This window comes from Emydura macquarii, unplaced genomic scaffold, assembly GCF_026122565.2.
Source record: "Emydura macquarii macquarii isolate MOO-44397 ecotype Brisbane River unplaced genomic scaffold, CSIRO-AGI_Emac_v2 contig_201, whole genome shotgun sequence".
Lineage (NCBI taxonomy): Eukaryota > Metazoa > Chordata > Testudines > Chelidae > Emydura > Emydura macquarii.
The window spans coordinates 2,556-23,644 of record NW_027130338.1 but is presented as its reverse complement, the minus strand read 5'-3'; the positions used below and the strand labels follow the sequence as shown (position 1 = coordinate 23,644).

Sequence of the window (21,089 nt, the reverse complement as noted above, 5' to 3'; positions counted from 1 at the left end):
AAACAAAAGCACGTCCTTGGGCAGAGGCCTAGCCTTCGGGAGCGATTGCTTTGTGTTGGACCAGCGCAGCCTGCGCCACCACTCACAGCTACCCCGTCTCACCGGCCCCTCTGCAGAAGGTGACGCTTGTAGGGCCCAGGGTTCCCCTATTTAGGATGGTTTCCACATAGCCCATTGTCACCGGGGCCTGCATCCTGCGCCTCTCCACACGGAGACTCGCCTGCACACACGGCCGTTCCCTGGCTATGCCTGTACCATTGCTGCTGTTTATCTGCTTCTTGGTGCCCGGCTCTGGGGGTGCGGTTCCCGTGAAAGACGCTGCACAAACCATGGCATTTAGACTAGCGGGCGCCCACCTGGGTGCACAGCCTGGTCCCTGGGGTTTGCAGACAGAGCCGTCCGGGCGTACGATAGCAAGTGTCTCCAAGTCTGGGTGGCTGGGGTGGGGCGGGGCAGAGTGGGACGCTGGGACACGGGTGGCTGCACAACAACCCCTGTTACCAGCCACGTAAAGCACTGACCAAGTCCGTCTCTGGTGGAGCTGGGCACCTCATGGCCGTCGGGGCAGGGGTTGAAGTAACCCACTGCAGTCTGTCTGCTCTGGCAGGAGGTGGGCTGGGGTTAGCACCAGCACTGAGAGGGGGCTGCTAGCAGGGAGAGCTGCATTCACAGGTCTGGTTCAGCCTGTCTGTCAGGACAGACTGGTCTCCGCTGGGGCCGCCACCCGGGACAGGCCTTGAACTGGGATCCCCGGACCGGAACGCCCCGAGCTCTGCGGCTCCATAGGGGGAGGCGTTGAGAAAGCTGGACCAAGCTGAGTGCCCCTCTCGTCACACGGACTGTCCATGCTTCCATCCCTCCTTGGTACATTGGGGCCACGCTGCCCTGCCTTTCGGGGGTTCCCGGATGAACTGGCTGGTCGGGAGGTGTTTGGCCGATGGGAGCCGGGCAGTCACCCAAACAGACTCCTGGCACAGGCCTTGTCATTCTGTTTGTGTTGGAGAATCTTTCCAGCTCCTGGAGATGGCCAGGACGTAAGAACGGCCAGACTGGGTCAGACCAGTGGTCCATCTAACCCCGTGTCGTGCCTTCCCACAGTGGCTCACCGGTGTCAGGTGCTTCACAGGGACTGAACAGAACAGGGCAATTAGCATGTGATCCCCGCGTCCCAGCTTTTGCTCTGGTGCCCGTGTTGTCAGCTGAGCCATGAATCCCAGCCAGGAGCTGCAATTAAAAGAGCTGGCTGGACACGTCTTTAAAAAAATGTTTTTCATTTAAAAAAGTCTAAAGTTTCACACAGAATTGCAGTTTTGTCCCCCTGCATGTTTCTGAGAGTTCTACACAAAACAAACAACTAGCCCCGCAATGCATCTGAGGTGAGTCTTCGACATTTGGGATACAAGGAAAACGTCTTCCTGGCGAAATGCGACCTTCTGACAGACTGTTTTCTCCTTCTAGGGTCTGTGTGCTGCGTTTCCTTGGGCGCTGTACGTTCTAGATCTCCATCCCTCGCAGAAACCTCTGTCCAGACCTGGAATCCTTCAGCCCCGTGTCATGCATCCCAAAATGGTAAGGTGCTTTCTGTGCTAATGCTTGGACAGAGAAAAAGATCCTTTTATCTGGGGTGGGGAGAGTGGAAAACTACAGAAATATCCCTATTGTTTGAAAAGCCACTTTTCACCCCAAACCTTTTTGCTCAGAGACAGTTTGGTCAGAGCTGAGCGTGGCTGAGGGTTTGTGACTGACCAGTGTTGCGAGGAAAGCCAGCTCCTGGTGGTGCTTGTTGTGTAATTTGCAGCCAGGACTGATAGTTTATCTGTCTGTGTTAAAATACTTTATCCTAATCCTACCAGCAATTCGAGCTAATTGATTGTATTGCTCACTTAAAACGCTGGCTGTCTCTTATCTAGCCTGATAGAAAAGGCTGTTTGTTTCCATCCAGTGTCCTTCAGACACACAATCACAACATGATTTAGAGCCAGGGGAGCACATGCTCTACAGGATGAGGGAGAGGGGGAGGTAAGAGAGATTTACACATCCTGCTGGGAGGGGGCGGGTGCATTGTGATACCACAGCCCCAGTTTGTCCCGTGGCTGAATTGCAGAGCTTTTTGCAGAGTCAGAATTTCCCCTTGACGCGTTCACCGGCCCACGGGCTCGCCCCTCTCCGCAGAACTCCTTCCACCGCCCAGCAGCATTGCACCGCAGCTAGGGGCTGTGGTGTTTGTTTTTAAACTGATGAAATGTTTCCCTCGTGTGGAAGTGGCACCTGAATTTCCCCTTGCCCGAGGCCTACGCTCACACCGGGGCCAGCTGCAGGCTGCCATGCGTGGAGCCCTGGTAAAGCGCAGCCCGGCAGCTCTGCATGCTGGAGCCGGATCTTGCTGGGGAACCGGAGACTCCCAGCAGCACTTCCAGGCTGGGTGCTGCACAACTGGACACAGTCCCTGCCTCAAAGAGCTCGCGATCCAGACACACAAGGCAGAGGGGCGGAGGGAAAGACGGGGAAAGTGATTTGGCCGTGGTCTCCCGGCAGGTCAGTGGAACAGAGCCCCGGTCTCCTGAGCCCCAATCTGGCCCTGGGTCCCCTGCCTCTTTGTATACGCTGGCTTTGAGGCCAGAATATTGGGTTAATGGCGCAGAGGGGGCTGACTTCACGCCTCTCCGGCTCTTGCAACATCAAGTGGGAAGGTCAGGCTCCCCGCACAAGGGTACGAAAGCTGACGTCAAAGGAAGCAGCTGGTGATTCACTGGCTCTTCTGAGCCTTTGTCTCTTTGGCTATAACTCATCTGGGAAATGTCGTCCCATCCTTGAGTGTTATCATTTCTCTCTCCGTTTGCCCACCCCTCCCGGCCTGCTGGGAGAGAATCCAACCTCTAGAGAGGATATTGGCCCAGCTCATGCAGGCGGTTTGAAAACCTCCGTATCTGTGTAGGGGGACTTCTCCTTCCCTCGGCCGGGTGCCTGCACTTCAGAGCACTTCTGGGGGAGACCTGGGCTCTGTTCCCAGCCCTGCTAAGTAACCTGACACGTTCCGAGATTGCCAGGCCAGAAGGGACCGCTGTGATAGGCCACTGATCTCCAGTACAGCGCAGGCCAGAGAGCTCCCCTAAACCGTTCCTAGCGCAGAGCTTTTAGAAATTGTTCCAGCAGTAAATCACGCTCGCTGTTGATGTCTGGCTTCACCTCCCAGCTGTGGGATTGTTGGGCGTGTCCCCTGCTGTGTCTCAGTTTCCCCCTCTGTAAAATGGGGTGAGGATCCTCATCCCCACCTCCTGTGAAGTGCTTTGAGCTCTGTGGAGGAAGGGGTGATGAAGCAGTAAATGTCCTGTAGGATTCAACTCTCGCACTGCGCCCGGGGGGGTGGAGGAGCTGGATGAGTGCGGGAGAGGGGCTTTTGGGGGTGCAGGTAAGTAAATAACTGGGCAGCCCCGTGCTCAGAGATGCCTGCAGGGCCCCGCACCCGAACGCCATGTTTCCAACATACCCCACACCCGTCCCCTGACAGCACGCTGCGGATCCCCAGCTCACACAGGCTGGGACAGCTCCTTCGCTGCCCGCTCAGCCGTGGCTGCTCTGAGAGGCCCTGCTAACGCTGCCGGGGCTGGATCTGCTCACGTCCAGCGTGAATCGTAGGGGGCTGAGCTGACAGACTGGCCCCCTGCTCTGCCTGGAAGGCGGGCATGTGGCTGGCCTGAGCCGAGCCGAGTGCAGGCCCCTCTGTTCTGCTAATGCCGTGCCCAAGGCTGATCACTCCACTGGCTTCCTGTGGCTGGTTCCCCCTCTTTAAAGATCTCGGACACGTCCACCAGGCCCGCCTCTTACAGCTAGCTCTGTGTTTAAACCACGTAACCCGTTCCCTAGAGCACCACTGCCTCACAGTTCTGCTAGCCAGTGTGTGTGTGCAGCCCTACAACACCGTCCTGGCAGCCCAAATGGGGGGCCTGGATACACGGCCCTGGGTGAGGGCAGGCTGCTCACAGGTCGTCCCATTGCCAGCCCCCCGAGCCAGCCAGCCATCTCCCCCACTGACACAGGGCTGTGGACCAGCTCACCCCCGTGCAGCAGTCCCTGCAGCCTATAGGGAGTTGTCCCAATAAACTATCATGGGGAAGAGAAACAAAATCTGTCAAACCCCCGGGGGGCTCATTGCAGCCTCTAAGCCGTGCTGGCAACGGCAAACTCGCTGCAGTGCTCGGCTCCTTCGTGGAGGAGTGACGCGCTCCAGCGTGTGGTAAACGCTGAGCTGCTGCATTCGGGAACGATCTGCTCGCGGGATTCAGGTTGGCGAAGGGTGCTCAGAACAGCAGGCTGGGCTGCAGAGGGTTAATGTAGGCGAGGGAGGGTTTGCTTCTGCCCCTTGCAACCGCTGCCCACATGACAGATGCGTGAGGAGAAGGGTTCGGCCTTGGCCCCAGCAGGCCGGGTAAGTGATATCTTTCCTTATCTCCCTGCTGACAAACCAGCATCCTTCAGCCAGCGTATTTAAGGCTGCGAGGGCGGAGAGCTGCAGCAGAGCAACCAGCCCAGCGAAGGCAGCTGCAGAGAGACTGACACCGGAAGCCAGCGCTACGAGCAGACGAGAGACATGCTGCCAGCCACTTTCAAACTGTGCGCTGGGATCTCCTACAAGCACCTGCGCAACATGACCGGTGAGGGGGCCGTGCAGCTGCGCTGGCCTGGGGGTGGCTAGCTTGAAGGCCCCATTGCTGTCGACTTGTCAGATTCCTAATTCACTTCTGACTCCCTAGCTGAGGGGTTCACTTGTGTTACGGTTACTCTGTATGCGATCCCTGATCGCCCGAAGCTCTGTGCAGCTTACAGCCCAGCGAGGAGCAGGAATCGCTGGGGTTACAGGGCTCAGACCGCAGCTGGTACCCGTTGTCAGGGGCCTTGGAGCTAAAGGCCTGACCCCATGTCCTCAATGGTCTTGAAATCTATTAAACTCTCCTGTTTGCTGCCGGGAGACTCTGTCTAGACCTAGAGAGGGAAGGTTTTGCCTCCTTTATTTCCAGGGAGGTGGTTGTATTATTACATTGCTACAGTGCCTTACAAACAGCTAAACCACGCTCTCTGCCTTGGAGAGCTCACCTTGTCCTCTGCAATCGCTAGGATTCTGCTCTCGATCCCAAACGGCTGTAGAGGGGGAGTAACTTCCAAGGGACTCTGCCTGGCTTCTGGATTTCTCTGTGTCCGTGAGACTAGGGATCGACTTCCTCGTAGCACCATGTTGATATGACGCCAAAGACCATGTCTGTGGCAAAAGGCATTCTCCGGGCTTGGGGAAAGTCTTTCTCCCTGCTGTGTGAGTGCACATCGCTCGCACAGCTCTCCAGCCCTGGCTCGCTGTCTAATGTGAAAACAGCTGCTGGGCTCAGGGTAAGGGGAAGTTTCTGACGTTGTGAAATGCTGGGTTCTAGAATCCCTCCCTTGGATGGGGCTGGTCCCCGGTCCCTGAGGTGTTTTGCAAGTTCTGGTCTCCCTATAAAATGGTTAAACTCTGCTGGGAACCGTCCTACGTGGATTTATTTACTTTAAATCCACACCAAAGGTAGCTCTTGTACACATGCAGCTGCGTCAGCGCATGCGGATGATGCTAAACCCTCTTACTGTAGCTGTATTGACACGGCCAGTGATGGTGGAAGGTTAAAGTTAAAGGAAAATCAGCGTGTGCCTGATGGGAGATTTGTCAGGCCACAGCGTTATCTTCCCCTACGAGGGTTACAAAGGGGGAAGCATGAAAAATAAATCTATACAGTTCTGAGCTCTTCAGTGACATCTCACCCTCTTGTTTCAAGGCTTGCGACGACAGGCCGCTGTTGCCATCAGCCAGGAGCTGAACAAACTAGCCTTCGCTGGCCCTGGTCCCAGTAAATGGATCAACCAAGTCCGCAGGAGGAGCTCCTTACTTAGTAAGTACCATCGTCTGACACATTCCCCCTGACGAGCCAAGGGGATAATCTCTCCCATTCAAGCCTTTGATTCTCTTGGCCCAGGCTTCAGTGGGACAGGATTGGAGCCCCAAGTCCTGCAGGGGATTGCAGCAGTGATGTAGACTCAGCCCTGCTGATGCATATAGAAATGTACAGCCTAGTCTTCTGCCAAATAGAAATACAGCCAAGTAGCATCACCCTAAGCCCACCAGCACTGGCGCTGAACTGGAAAGTCTGCCTAGTTCAGCTGGGCCATGGTGTCGTGGGTGATGCGATGGTGATTTGTTATGAGAGGACAGCGCCGCAGGAACGCCCGAGTAAAACCCTCTACTCCTCCCCTTTCAGGCTCCAGACTGGAGGAGAAGCCCTTCAGTGAGGTGGAGATGTCTTACATTAAACAGGGAGAGGAAGCCCTTCAGAAATCGCTCTGCATCCTCAGGGACCAGGATGGCTGGAAAACGGAGACCGTAGCGGTAGGATTTCTCGCTAGGGGTGGTTTCTCACTGGGCCTTTCTGAACTGCCGTGTGCTGGGAGTATTAACTGGGGGTTTTCTGCCGCCCACTAGGGCAACGGGGACAAAGTGCTGAGCAAGGTGCTGCCGGACGTGGGCAAGGTATTCCGGCTCGAGGTGGTTGTGGACCAGCCCTTGAACTCGGTCTACGATGAGTTAGTGGAAAGAATGGAGCAGATGGGCGACTGGAATCCAAGCATCAAGGAAATCAAGGTGAGAGGCTCGGCTGCCTCGAGTCTCCCAAGAGGGAGGACTGCATGCTTGGGCCCTGGTTCGGCCAAGGACGTAAGCGTGTACTTGGCTGAAGGAGGGGGGGTTCTTTCTGATGAAGCAGTAGCTCTACTATATTTTTTTAAAGAGAGCGAGACGTGGGCAGGAGGGCATGCCTGCCTCTGAGCACCCTCTCCGGGCCTCGGGTAGAAGGGAGGCCGTTATCTGGGTGATCCCTTGCAGCAGATAGGGAGCTGCTTTGGCAAATGTCTTTATCTCAGCAGCCCGTCTCCAGGGGGAGGTTATGGAATTTTACTGCAAGCGGGTGTGTGTCGTTTAGACACTGAAACTGTACCTATGCTGGGCCCGCCTCTCACGCTAGGTTAAACCTGCTCCTGGAGCCCAGTATCGGCTCACAGCTGAAAAGCCTGCTCCGGGCCTATGGAGCCAGGGAGGTAGAGATAGCAGCCTGGGTCGGGGGAGGAAGACAGGGCACTTTATTAAACACAGTGCAACATTTCCTGACACGGAGCACCAGCTGAAAGTCTGAGACACACAACACAGCCCGCCAGGGATTACATGTGTTTAATGTTGTGTAATTGTCTCTGTCCAGATTCTTCAAAAGATTGGGAAAGATACCGTGATTACCCACGAGACCGCTGCGGCCACCCCTGGGAACGTGGTGGGGCCCCGGGACTTCGTCAGCGTCCGCTGCTCGAAAAGACGTGGCTCTACTTGTGTCCTGGCTGGGATGGCCACAAACTACGGAGCACTGCCAGAACAGAAGGGATTTATACGGTAGGGAGCCTCTCGCTGCTTCAGCCAGAGCAGTAGTTAGAGACCTGAAAGGGTGCGTCTCCATGGCGTCCAGCAGCTGCAGTGCCCATGGACATACACACACTCCCTAGCTCTGCGCCAAGGGGTCTTGGACTCCTGCCTATTTTATACATTTCAGTCTTGCTCTGCTAGTGTCTCCCATTAGCAATTCCCTGCCACGGCAGGGGCCTCGCCCCCACGGAGCATTTTCAAGCTCAATATACAGGAGAACGCCCTTTAGCCACCTCTCCCTTAACCGGCTCTTGGCATTGACCAGCCAACCAGGCCATGGCCAGAAGTGGGTGATCTGTCCTGTGGCTACTGGCACCGCCTGGCCTTAAGCTCTATGGAACAGGAGCCTTTTTACTTCACTTGAGTCTGATCTCCTGCAGAACACGAACCATTCCATTGCACCTCGCTCTCCCTGTTCTCAGCTCCAAGACTCTACAGCCCCCAGCGTCTGTCCTCAGGGCAGAGCGAGGTGTCACTTGAGGGGGACTTGATCTGCTATCATCTCATCCCAAGTAGGAAGAGAGAGTCAACTGTATAAAATAGGCAGGACTCCAAACTTCCCCCTCTGCCCTCCCCAGCCCAGCCGGCACCATGTGTCTGGTACATTGCACCTTTATCCCAGCCCCTGCAGAAGCTCAGACCTATTTCTCAACTCTCATTCTAGGAGGGGGTGACTTAACTCCAGCGAGGCATGTGGGCTGTACCATTCCCTCCCCCGGGAGCCCAGTGACAGCAACTCAAGCTCAGCAGCCAGATTTGGCACCAGTGTCATGATAGTATTTATTTTACACCTCCATTAAGCAGATCGAGTCTTCAAAGTCCTTTATGTAAGAGACTTACTTACATCAGCTGCCAGTCCTGCTGGAGCAGAGCCACTACCTCTATAGCAGTGCTGGTTCCCCTGGCAGCGGCTGGCTGGCTGGGCACACACTGAAGCCCCTCCTGGAAAACATCTTGGGTTGCTTTGCAGCAAAGTCCCTGTCTGGGGTTTCCTAATGCGATGTTTTCCTGCCCTTCTACAGAGCTGAGAACGGCCCCACATGTATGGTTCTCCGTCCACTGGTTGAAAACCCTTTGCAGACCAAGTTAACCTGGCTACTCAGCATTGACCTAAAGGTAAATGAAGAGCGGTGAACTGCATTACAACCCCCTCCTTTCAGGCCGACTCCCTGTGGGGAAGGTGGTGGTTGAACCCTGCCTCTGAACAAGCAGTTAAAGAGCTGCTCATAACTCCCAGTGTGGGCTAGGGGAAAACACCTCATGTTTTATCCACACCCATCTGCCAGTCTCATTTCCATCTTTGTCCTGTTCTTTTTCAGGGATGGCTACCGAAGACCATCATCAACCAAGTACTCTCCCAAACCCAGCTCGACTTTGCCAACCACCTACGCAAGCGCCTGGCCATGCCCCCAATTCCTGGCGGCTCCACCTTGGCCAAACCAGCGCTCAGCCTTGGCCTCAGGGGCAACTAGGGTGTTGTACAAGACATGCTGTCTGGCTGAGTGGGCACTTACTCCTGGGAGAAGGTAACCTTTCTGTAAGTGACTGACTCACTGACAAGGCTTCTGCCAATTTCACAGTGAATTTATGTTGGATCCAACAAGTGGGCCTGACTGCCTGGCATACAGTAGAACTGCCAGCTTAACCCTTAGCCTCAACTTGTCTGTGTCCTTGGTAGCTAAAGGAAATGGATATCTTTGTTTAATTCAAATATGCTATGTTTCAAACAGGTACTTTGCTGCTCTTTTCAGTCAGTGAAGGCTGGAACATCACATCTAGTGTAAGGAAGGCACTCACCGTAGCTGACTGGCTGTAGTTTAGGGTGTACTGAGAGGGAGCATTGCTTACCTTGTTTTCTAACAGGCTAGACGGCTGTCTTCTCAGAAGCCCATTTTATACACTTTGTAAGCTGGCAGTTGTAGCTAAGAACCACCAACTAGACCTTAGTTTTGCACTAAGTTAAAGTCAGGGTGCACGTATTTATTTTTCTTGTATAGACATGCATAATGGACTATTTAATATTTATTCATTAAGAATGAAACAGAAGCTGGTGTGCTGAGCAAGTCTATGGGGGAGTGGGGGGGAAAACCTTGTGTGTTAGTTGAGAAACACTAAACTATCTGCAATGTAACTCTGTTGTGCTGACCTTATAGCTGCTTTTAAAATAAATAAATATCTGAAAGGTCATGCCTGGCTTTATTTAGTCAGAGCCCAGGAAGCAAACAACTCCTTACTCCCAGGCACTACATAGCATGTGTGCAGCTGCTGGGCACGGTAAGTCAGTTAACCTTAACTTACTTACATGGGGGGGTGGTTCTAGTGAATAGCCCCTGCCCCCTGCATTTAGAAGTGGAAGTGCACTCTTGGAGGGGGCTAGGCCAAGCCCTTAGCACTAAAACAAACAAACAAAACCTTTCCCCACATGTTTGGCATGGCTTTTGCTTTTATTTTTATTTTCAATGGGTTTCTAGACAATATAAAAATTGCAATCACCCCTACCTTCAGTTTTTTACATGGGAATAAATAGAAGTCCTTTAACACCAATGCTTATACTGAAGTGGGTTAAGGTATTTGGCTACAACAGCAATGTGGCTAGATGAGAAGTTGTGATTGATCAAATATTCACATCAGTAACTTGTTAGCTGAAAGAAAGGGCGAAGTAGCACAATACACAGCCCAGCACATCTCTGTGATGATGGAGGTTGGGTTCTCAAATCTAGTACACCAGCGCCTTCCACCCTCTGTAAACACCTTCCAGTTAAGTAGCAGCTGAGCATGTTTGATCCAGTCACTCATCAGCAAGGAGTGACTCCTTCAAAACCATCCATTTGTCCAGTGTTTAAGAAAGCCGTACATACTGCATCTCCTCTAGGGCTCCCATGGTGGGCTTCGTCTGCCGTCAACTTCTGTCTCCACATGATACAGGACATCTGCTAACGTGTGCTCTACCACTGCACCCCACCCCATGTCGCTCATCTGTGGGTAGGGAAGATTTGATTTACAGCAGCACCCCTTTAGTGGTGCTCAACATAGCAATCATCATGGATACAGCCATGGGAACAGTTGCTCTGCTAGGTAGCATTATACCAAGCAAGACACACAGCCGCCCCCAAAATATCTACTCAAACAGTGAGTAATATAGTCTAAGGCAGCATATCTAGAGCGTGGCAGGATAGCTCAAGCTCCTATGCTTTTAAAACCCAGGGTGCTGGTGAAATATACACCAGTTACTGCTAACACCTCCTCATTAACAACATGGGAGATGGTGATGAATTTGAAGTAGTACTTACAGGGCAGTAAGTGATGTCTCTTGGTGGGTATTTGAAGTATGGTCCGAAGTTTACTGACACCTGTGAAAGGGAGGAGGTAAATATAGTATTTAGCAAGTGATTATCTTCAGTTCACAGCTTTTGTGTATCAAAGGCAGCTATGGGGCTGCCTCAGCATGTACCTACCGTGCAGCCTTTATACAAAGAAATGGCAGGGAAATAAACACCTTCAAAAATCTCTTTAAATGCAACTCCTTGGCTGAGACCATTTTTATAGAAGATAATCTGCAAAACAAAACAGTAACTGTGTGTTATATTTAGGTCCATCTAAGCCTACCAGCCACCCTCCAACTTGGCATCCTTGTACAGTGTGCGCTCCCACACTTTCCACTCCCCCGACATCCAACCAACTTACTTGGCTTCCAGGAGTGACTTTCAGGCTCTTCTCTGCTTTATCCACAAAGTCCTTCTCTTCAAAATATAAGTAACTTTTGAACTTGATCAAAGCCTAAAAGGTAAGCAAGAGAGCCATTCACCCCTTTCTTCGCCGTAACAGTAGTAAAGAGGTGACTGGTCTGCCTCTGCTGCAAGTCTCTGCCCTGTTTGGCTGAACGTACGCTTACCTTATCTTTATAGGTGTCAGGCAGTGAGTTAGCAGTCTCTGTCTCTTCAGGCAGACTGATGTAAAAACCCAATACATCTCCTTGCCCATAGCCAGCTGAGTAGTGTTTGCCTATGGACTGATGAAACTTTGTTCCCTTCTTGCTTCGCCAGGAGTAACTGAACTTGTCATAGCCCAGGGGTGCCTGGAGATTCCCTAGTGGAAACCAGAAGTTAGCTTAATTCCACTCAAGTGACATACCTGCTGTTTGAACGGGGCTAGGAAGAGTTCACCTCACTTAAAAGGTAGCCTGTTGTAAAACTAGGCAAGTACCACTGAGTTAACTATTTAAAAAAGGAGTGATTAAAAATTGCTTTACCTAGGGGCTGTGACCAGCCAAGTCTGGCTGCTGTGTCTGGAGGCATCTCATCCACAGATATCTCAAAGTACCAATCTCCCTTCCGCACTCCATGGGAGGCTCGCACCATGGAGTACCCTTTCTCACCTATAACAGTCAGTCTGTCATCCGAGATCTTTAACTGAGGCGCTAGAGGAGTAGAAAGACAGATAAATGGAGTGGTTAGTGAGGTTACAGAGAAGACCCTTCCTCCAGGGAGCTGACTAGTATGTGTTGTACCTACCTCGATCATGCAATGCTAGTAGGACTCTTTCATATAAGCATGCTCTGTAGAGGTCTCCAGGAATAGGTTTTCCTGCCCAGCAGTCTAGCTCCAGTTTCTCTGGGTCAGGTGCATGGGGATCAGGCTCAGCCAAAATGTAACGATAGCCATCTTTATTAAAGGGATGTTCCAGTGGGTAACCATGAGGGGGCAGGCGCTGAGCAGAAAACAAGGGGTCACTAGAAGAGACCCAGAGGAAAAAGGTTACTGTGGCACAATTGCTATGAACCACACCCCTATAAGCCACTAAGAAGACCAACAACCTTCTAACTAGTTCCTTGCACAAAACCATCCTTGTGGGGGTGAGGGAGATGTGGGTACTGAGTCAGAGATGCACAGCACTTAATGACAGAGTAAGACCAGCCCCTGGCAGCAACACTCTTCCTTTCTCTGTTACTTCATGTAGCCTGTATCTTTCTATTTACCTTCTGGTTTTCTTGGCTGTTCCCGTGGTCCCTCCATCTTGCTGTTTGCGTTTTGCTCCTCTTCCTTTCCCACTACCTCCTGCAGCAATACCTCCTTTGGAAAGAAATTACCACAAATCCATATCAGCTAGCGTTTTCTATGCAGCAGTGGGAATCAGAGTGCAGAAACTCCATGTGTGTCACATTATCAAATAGCTTCATTAAACAATCGGATTTTATATAGAAATTTGATACAGTTGCTAATCAGTTTTAAAAGAAATGTGTGGATTTAAATCAATTTAAAGTCAGTTAATAAAACTCAAGCTTTATTATGTGGGAAAGTAATTATTTGTAGTTTTCTTTTCAAATGCTATCATTAGTTGAGAGCAAATGTTGACACATTGTAATGGAAGTTCCAAACACACAAAGATAAAGCATTTAATGTGTTTGGGCAGAAGAGAGGATCGGGGGAGGGGGAACTAAACTGCTTGGATTTTCCCATTTTAAGCAGACTTTCAATTGCCTCAATGATTTTACAGTATGTTGAGATATCTTGTCAGTGTATCTACTTCAGCAGTAAGCACTTAATATACAAAACAAAATACAGAAAATAAAAAGCTATAAAAGGTGTTTCTCTCCAGTCTTGCTGAAATTGTTAGCAACATGAAGAGCAAAGCATTTCATGTTAATATCTTCAGCACTAGTTCATTATATAAATTCTTCAATATATTTGATTAACAGGTTCAAAATAACTTTAATATATTAGTATTGAAATGATAAAATACATCACATCCCTTTCAGGAAAAATAAAGCTGACTTTTCCTGACTTAAAAATAAAAGATTATACAATTTCACTGTGCTGGTGAAAAACACCTTTAACAACTGCAGAGTGTACTGTAACTAAAAAGGGTGCAAGCTTTTAAATTATCAGTATACCTGTTGCAGTGGAAGGGATTGAGACTGTTGGAGTATCATATTCTGCACAAACGTGAACAGAGCTAAACTGCACTTGCATGTACTGATGCTTTATAAATTGCAAAACTGAAGCTACTCCAGTATAGCTGAATTTTACCTGATTAATATGAGAACAGTGTATGCTTTGCACTTGTGTTTAGTACACCAATTCTTTAGCAGCCAGTTACTAAACTGATGTTGAGTGTAATATCAAATTGAAAATGAAGCCTATATAAAGAACAAATTAAAGTGAAAAGGACTTTAAACCAGCCACGTGAGGCAGAATATGATACCTTAAAAGCTTCTAACTGCTAAACATTAAAAACTGGAATTATTGCTTCATATTAAATATTACGGCAATATCATTTTTAGGACACACTTTAGCTTCTAAGACAACTGAGCAAAAAGCTTTTCCAAACCACAACAATACTTCAGTTTTGGAAGCTGAAAGGTAAATATTCACCTCCCAAAGAGGCTCCACCTGCAAGGACAGAAGTGGCACCATGTATTTGTCAACTTTTAATAACTGAAGAAAAACAGAACCAGCGCGTGAAATGGAGACAATATACACTTTAGGGCACTAGTTAAAGCATGTAGGTTTATAGAGAAATGGTTTAACATCATGCACATCTAGTAATCTTTCATACCTAGTTTAAAGTTTGCTGACACACCAAGACTACATCTACACTATGAACTTGGGGGGAGGCCTCCTACTGGCTTGACCAGGGGTGGTAGCCCACTCAGCTGTGCAGAATGCAAACCCACTGGCCAGGCAACCCGTGTTACCCTAAGAGATTATTCCTGCCACTATGCTCAGAATGAGGAAAACAGGAAGCTAGCAGGATAGTTCTCTGGCACAATTAATATCAACATTTTGGTGGAAGGCAAACTGTGTTTTCAGTGAAGATCTCAGTTTTAAGAACAGAAGAGTGATCTTCCACACCTGTTGTAGGGTAAAGACTAGTTTATATCACTAAAAAAGCCCAAGCCAGATTTACATGGGCTCAGTAAGTTAAAATTAATATAATAGGATGTGTTCAACTTTAGGACTTTGAGAATATTGCACATTTCTTTTTAGTAAAATTAAAGAACTTGCCATTTAAGCTTCCACTAGTTGATACAGCACTGCTCTGCTTCTGGTTATCATACGCTGGACCAATATTAGCCAGGTCCTGAAAAAGAAACACTCAATTTAACAACATACATCACAGAGGTTAGTACTTCCCATCTATTCTAAGAGTGTGTCTAGTTCAAAGTCTGAACCTTTTGCTCTTCTTGAGGGTTTCTAGAAACTAACTGAAGGGCTACTGAAACTTTAGGATGCTCTTTTTACTCCAACTCTATAAGGATCTTGCCATTTTTATTTGTGCTACATAAGTGTCCCATAGCACCAGGAAGTTACCAACTGCTGGGATGGCATGCCACCTGTGTCCTATAAACAGCTAGACATAATGCCCTGGACACCTCTTTTAAAAAAGGCCTCAATAGTCCTGCATGCAGTTTGAGTGAATTACAAGCAAAGGGATGAGGAAATCTGCTATATTTCTTCTCCCCACCTTTCCAAAAAGAACAGGTTAGTTGCCATTGCTAAAGGCAGAACTACCCCATTTTCAATTATATTGTTATGTTTCCAGAAGAGCATTAAGAAAGGGTATTCTTCATGCCAGCACAGAGTGCACTAACAAAGACATGCTAGAAAAGAAAAGGAAAGCATGAACACCCAACAACAGACCATCAGGCACCCTTTCTGGAGTTATTGCCGCATCATGCAACCAAGTCTAGCCAGGTAGGTGGAACTCCCACTAGTCATAGCACAGGCTACAAAAGACAACTGATTGGAATTTGCAGCAGGAAAGTTAACTAGGTATGTGGGTTTAAATTCCTGGTGGGAGTCCAGTTTGTTACAACTTTCACGTACTGCAATCTTTGGCAATGAAATGCTGGTAATGTTAGTTATAGCAAGTCATGGGAACTTCCACCCTAGCTCCATCACATACCTGATCTAAAAGCCCAAACTTTGGATAATCCTCCTCTGGATCTTTACTACCCGGGTCTGGATGCTCTTTCACCAAGAACACATCCCTTTCTTTACACTGAAAGAAGAGAGTTAGGAAACACCTTCAGAAAATTGAGTCAGACCCACAAATACTGTGTAAATTGTGCAATAGATACACACCACACAGTAAGAAGTCACAGGGACAGTGTTAATGTCTGAACTATTTTTCTAATTTAAGTCTAGTTATGAGCAAATAAGACTATTAACACAGCTCCTCTGCACATTTAAACTTTGAGTTACTCACCATTGTTTTCACAATGTTGTTTGGCCAAGTCATCTTGCCAGGTCTTTGTCTAGTTGTCATACACTCCCAGTACTTGTCAATAAATGGTATAATGTCCTAGTTTAAAACAGTTAAAAGTATTTTATGAAGCTAACCAATCTTTCAACTCCTGATCATTCACGTGGTCATTTACCTATCTGAGCTGGTGAGAGAGTCAACAGTCATCTAAGTGTGTGCATCTAGGCAAGTGCCTTCTTGTCAAGTCAGAACTCACATTCCAGTGCAACTGTTTAATTAGATCTGTACCTTGTCTTTGGAGAACATGGTTTTTGGGTGCTCATCTTGTGTCCTTGATTGCCATGTCAAGTTGGCCAGAGCACTAAGGCACATTTCCTTCAGATCTTAAAAACAAAACTAAAGTTACATCCTTGATGATGAAGGTCGAGTGTATTTCTATACAACAGTAAGGCTGGTAAATACTACCAACACAGCATATCTAAGCTTAGGCAAACCTCCATTAGTTGGCCTCACATCTGCAGTATACTGCATTTTGTAAATGGTGCACAAGAACATCCTTCATGTCCACAGAAGTCAGCTCTCTAGCATGTGTTTGATTGCATTGCAATCAGCAGTGCAAATCTTTACTACACCCACTCACGGACTGTAACCAGCCCCAGGACAGAGGTCACACAGGCCTATTCCATCCCCAACAAAGAACGTCCAACTTTTTCAGTAAGTGCTTGTTTTTACTTACTTGCTTGTTTTCTTAGGAAGTAGGTGTTCCCGCTGTGATGACAAACATTGCAATGGAAACTGTAGTTGGTCATGAAAGGCAGACATGATCTGTGAAACAGCAATATCATCTGACAAGCTATTCTACACAGCTCTTCAATTATTTCAGACAATGAAAATGCATACTCTTTCTTCATTAAAAAATTCCCCCATACACATGCACTAATGTTTTTATCACGTTTAGTTTTCTATATTGCTGATACTGAGTTACTATCAAAGTCTGGAAAATGTGAATGAGAGCTAAATGTCATCTTTCTGTTGTGGAACCAGTCCTGCAACGCAGGAGCCTTTAACAATGAACCATGCATTAGTCAATGTACTTCTAAAACCACTGCAAGCTGCCCCATAAAATACTACCCAACTCCATTTTAATACCAATTTGTATTTAACACAAATTAAAGTTAAGTTACCTTTAAAAAGAAGATTCCCTAGACACCTTAAATACCAAATTAAACTTACTTTCCATTTACAGTGTCTCTTCTGTTTTTGCTTTTCAGTCAGCATATATAAACTAGGCATCTCTCTCTCTCTTGCCCCCTCCCCTTAAACATCAGTTTCATATTTGTCTTATGCAGTAACCCAAGGCTGCAAATACCTCAGGAAAATGTCTAAATGCAAACAAAGATTTTTTTCATTGAAATGTAAGAAAAATATAAATGCTTCATGTTATGTAAAACTGTTTTATTATTGTTTACATAGCTCTCAGTGTGCTAGACTTGATACAAACAAAATAGAAACACAAGGTCTTTTCCCCTGGTGAATTTACATTCTAAATATTTCCATTTTTGTTTCTACAAAACAAAAGCACCTCTTCAAACTGTATTGATCTGACTGAGTTTAGGAACTGAATCTTTTCATAAAGGAAATGCTTCTCTCCACCATCTTTGTGATGTAAGAAAAATGTTCAGAGCCTCATGTAATAACACGTATTCTTTCCCAAAAGTTAAAAAGTTCAGTGAAGCAGAGCTAAGCAGCCTGCAAGGGCATATAGTTATGTTTGCTTTAATTTCCTTGCTGTTTAATTAGTGCACTGATACAAAAATCAGCCTTGAGCAACCTTAGCTCTAAATTAACTGGGCTTTCTGGAAGCCTCCCTCAGCAGGAATCAGAAGCATTTCACAAGCAAGTATACTGTTCCTGGGTTGGAGAGTTTTTTGATTTGGTTGTTTTTTAAAGAAAGCTAGTTTATAGAGAAGTTTAATTGAATTTACAGTAAATTCTGGGAGATACACAGTATGGTACTGGGGGATATGAAGAGCAGTACAGATTATATGCAGAGTACTAAATGGAGCTATTACATACGTAGTATCAAGGCCAAAGGTGTCCGCTGTGAACCACTTTGTACAAATCCCACACTGCAGCTCTATCTCACCAAGCTGTCGCCCATTCTCTTCATCCACTGAACCCGGCTGAGTGTCCAAGACTTCTGAACTGTCCCCAGCACCTTCCTGCAGTCATACCAGCATTAACAGGATTAGACTGTGCCAAGAACAATCCCATGTTAATCAAGAGTCACATTTTGTCCATTACAGCCCCCTATAGAGAGCCTCAAAATGCCAACAGTTGAGGTACAACTGCTGTGAATGAGTTTGAACTACTGGATGGCATCAGATACCAGAGAACAGCCCCACAAACTCCTCTATGGAAACAGGCGACAAATCGTTGTAATTGTTGAATCAAGAACAGGCTTTTTCATAAGTGAGGAAGACAGCAAAGCAGACTAAGGGACAGGAGATTGAGAGGTGAATAAAAACCAAAATGAGAAAACTCCCTCTCGCTGGACTCAAGGAATGTATGTTTAATCTCCCAACTATTGCAATGGCTTCTAAAAAGTAACATCCTGGAATTCAAGACTGAATTCCTCTCCCTTGCTCACATGTCCAGCCTTTTATTCCAGCACTCGCCTGAATCAGCAGCACCTGAGCCAACCCAGAACTTTACTCGCTCAAGGCTTCTGACGTTTCATGTGTCGCCAGGGCCCGGCTAGCTAACTGGTGACATTTTACTGAGGCCCAGCGAAAATGTTTTCTATGTGTAATTCTGTTTCCCCTTCTGCTCCGCTGATCAGCAGCGATAACAGGCCCCTTACACTAATAAAGTCAAAGAGGTTTACTGCAGGCATCTCTAGGGCAGAGGAAGTGAACCAGGCCCGGTGTCCTAGCTTCTGTTTCAAGTAACAAAACAACCTTTAAAAGATCAGCTCTAGGTCTGACCAGTGCAGACCGTACTGGGACGGGGCAGGATTCTCCAGCCCCGATGCACTCTGGGCATCCCCCTGCATGCAGGCGAAACCGCACCGAAGAAAAACGCCGCGTGGGCCGTGGGAAAGTGACACTGCGGGTGTTGGCGGGGGCGCTGCACCCCCGGGCTCCACGGACCAGGCCAGGCCAGGCGCCCGGGGGTGAACCGCCTTGCTCGGAGCCCCCCCGCAGCCCGACCCGTACCAGTGCTGCTCGGCCCCGCCCCCCGCTATCATTCCGCGCAGCTGCCCGCAGGCTTCGCACGGCGCGTGCCCCGGGGCAGGCCGGCCCCGCAGAGGCTGCCGGGAACCCAGGCGGCAAGCTGCCCCGCCCCCACCCCGCCCCGGCACGTACCGGCGGCTCCTTGCCGTTGCCGTTGGAGGACTCGCTCTCCAGGCCGGCGCTGACATCGCCCAGGCCGGCGTCCCCCCTGCGGGGCAGGACAGACAGAGAGAGGAAGGGAGGTGAGAAGCCAGCGCCGCCCCCGCGTCTCCGCCCCCCGCCCGTCCGCCCGCCGCCCCCCGGCCTCACCCGCTCTCGGAGCCGCCGGCGCCCTGCTCGGGCGGTCCCGGGGGGTCCCCAGCCGGGGCCTCGGGCGCCGCGTCCGCGTCCCCTTCCCCCTCCACTAACGCCGCTCCCGCCGCCGCCGCCGCCAGTTTGCTGCCTCGAGCGAGGCTCCGCCACGCCCCCACCCACGCGGAGCCCGCGCCGGCCAATGAGCGGCCGCGCCGGCTCCCACCGCCCCCCACCCCCGTCGCACTTTGCCCCCGGAAGTGAACCTCCGCCAGCGGTCCGAGCGGAAGCAGCGCCCCGGTACTTCTGTTCCGCCTCGGCCCGGGGTCCCTCCCGCCCCAGCCCCTACCACGGAGTGCAGCGACGCAGCAAACGCCCTCCGGCAGGGGACGGTGTCAGGACTTTGCAGGGGCGATGCCACAGGCTTAGTCCCGCAGCTGAGCCAGGGTCTGGCCGTGATTAAGCCGCCACTGATGTGTGCGGGCGGGGGTGCGATGCTTTGGAGAGGCTGCCAGCACGGGCAGGCTCCAGCAGTCAGGACTCTTGGGTTCCCTTGTGCCCCGCTGTGTAACTCTGGGCAAGTCCCGTCTCCTGCCAATGCCCCCCAGCGATGGGGCAGCCCCGAAGGCCAGTGCACAAGGTGCTTGGAGGAGGCAGGTGCTGTGACTGCTGCTGTTTTAAGTGTCAGTCTTTATGGCGCTGCGAAGCACAGACAAAAAACCAAGGCGAGTTCTGTAGCACTTCAGAGACTAACACGTTTAACTTCTGCAGGCCTAAGCTTTCCTGGGCTGCAGCCCACTTGGTCAGATGCAAGGAATAGAAATCAGACAGGGGGTGTGTAGATACATTTAAGGGTAAGAACAACAACGGGGAGGGTAGGTGTTAGCAAAGTCCATGCAGTTAGAGTAGCTGAGGCCTATTCACAACTGTGGATTAGGAGGTGAGAATGGGTGAACAGTGACAATTACTTCTTGTGATGACAGAACCATGCCAAGTCCCGAGTCAGACCCAGTCTGACTGTGTCACGTTTGCAGATCAGTTCCAGCTCTGCAGTTTCTCTTTAAAGTCTGTTTTTGAAGTTGTTTTGTAGAAGTAGGGCAGCTTTCAAATCAGCTACAGAGTGTCCTGGGCGGCTGAAGTGTTCTCTGACGGGTTTATGGAAGTTACCATTTTTTATGTCTGATTTGTGTCCATTTATTCTTTTACGTAGTGACAGTCCGGTTTGGCCAATGTATATGGCAGAGGGGCAGTGCTGGCATATGTAACATTAGTAGATGGGCAGGTGAATGAGCTCCTGGTGGTGTGATTGATGTGGTTAGGACCTGTGATGGTGTCACTAGAGTCCATGTGCGGGCAGAGCTGGCAACGGGGTTTGTTGCAGGGATAGGTTCTTGGGTTAGTGTTCTTGTTGTATGGGGGGGGCTGTCTGTAAGCAAGGATAGGTCTGCCTCCCACCGCTTGAGTGAGGGATCATCTGCAAGGATAGGTTGTAGATCCTTAATGATGTGTTGTAGTTATTCACAGCCGATCTCACTGGGATTTCCTCTCTCATTTCCACACTTCCCTTATACCTGCCCAAATCCTCCATCTAGCCACAGGAAGTCACCCTGTGAGCAGAGCAGAGCAGTGACATGGAGCTTGTGAAACCCTCCCCTGGCATGACAGAGCCTCTGATGGGAGAGCTGGGAACTTCATGCCCAGCATCCTTAAAGAGCAGGCCTTGTGCATGCACCAGAGGCAGGAAGTGCCCAGGCCTTTCGATTTGGATGGGCAAAAGCTCTGTAAGAGCTTCAACTGCACTGAAGGGAGAACAAATGCCCCATTGCAGCAGCAGCACACGCCACAATTCCCAGGCAATACAGCTCAAGCATGTG

At 49.5% G+C, this 21,089-nt stretch overlaps 2 protein-coding genes across 5 annotated transcripts; one reads left to right on the top strand and one right to left on the bottom strand.

The window, feature by feature from the left end:
* Positions 1-1,449: 1,449 nt before the first annotated feature.
* STAR (steroidogenic acute regulatory protein) lies at positions 1,450-9,581 on the top strand. 2 transcript variants are annotated; one of them, XM_067544820.1, is made up of 8 exons: positions 1,450-1,569; positions 4,467-4,652; positions 5,799-5,912; positions 6,279-6,406; positions 6,500-6,658; positions 7,269-7,453; positions 8,506-8,599; positions 8,803-9,581. In XM_067544820.1, exons 2-8 carry the CDS (start codon positions 4,589-4,591, stop codon positions 8,953-8,955), a joined length of 897 nt encoding a protein of 298 aa, XP_067400921.1. In that variant the 5' UTR covers positions 1,450-1,569; positions 4,467-4,588; the 3' UTR covers positions 8,956-9,581. The 2 variants fall into 2 exon arrangements, with proteins under 2 accessions (XP_067400921.1, XP_067400929.1); XM_067544828.1 differs by lacking the exon at positions 1,450-1,569 and adding an exon at positions 2,480-2,535.
* Positions 9,582-9,906: 325 nt separating this feature from the next.
* Positions 9,907-19,355, bottom strand: ASH2L (ASH2 like, histone lysine methyltransferase complex subunit). 3 transcript variants are annotated; one of them, XM_067544787.1, is made up of 17 exons: positions 19,234-19,355; positions 19,057-19,132; positions 17,765-17,910; positions 16,425-16,513; positions 15,977-16,071; positions 15,692-15,787; positions 15,389-15,484; positions 14,488-14,563; positions 13,855-13,872; positions 12,459-12,552; positions 11,995-12,212; positions 11,733-11,900; positions 11,376-11,569; positions 11,168-11,260; positions 10,939-11,037; positions 10,774-10,833; positions 9,907-10,459 (listed from the first exon to the last, which is right to left on the bottom strand). In XM_067544787.1, exons 4-17 carry the CDS (start codon positions 16,495-16,497, stop codon positions 10,352-10,354), a joined length of 1,488 nt encoding a protein of 495 aa, XP_067400888.1. In that variant the 5' UTR covers positions 16,498-16,513; positions 17,765-17,910; positions 19,057-19,132; positions 19,234-19,355; the 3' UTR covers positions 9,907-10,351. The 3 variants fall into 3 exon arrangements, with proteins under 3 accessions (XP_067400888.1, XP_067400897.1, XP_067400907.1); XM_067544796.1 differs by lacking the exon at positions 13,855-13,872; XM_067544806.1 differs by lacking the exons at positions 19,057-19,132; positions 19,234-19,355.
* Between the last annotated feature and the right edge of the window lie 1,734 nt (positions 19,356-21,089).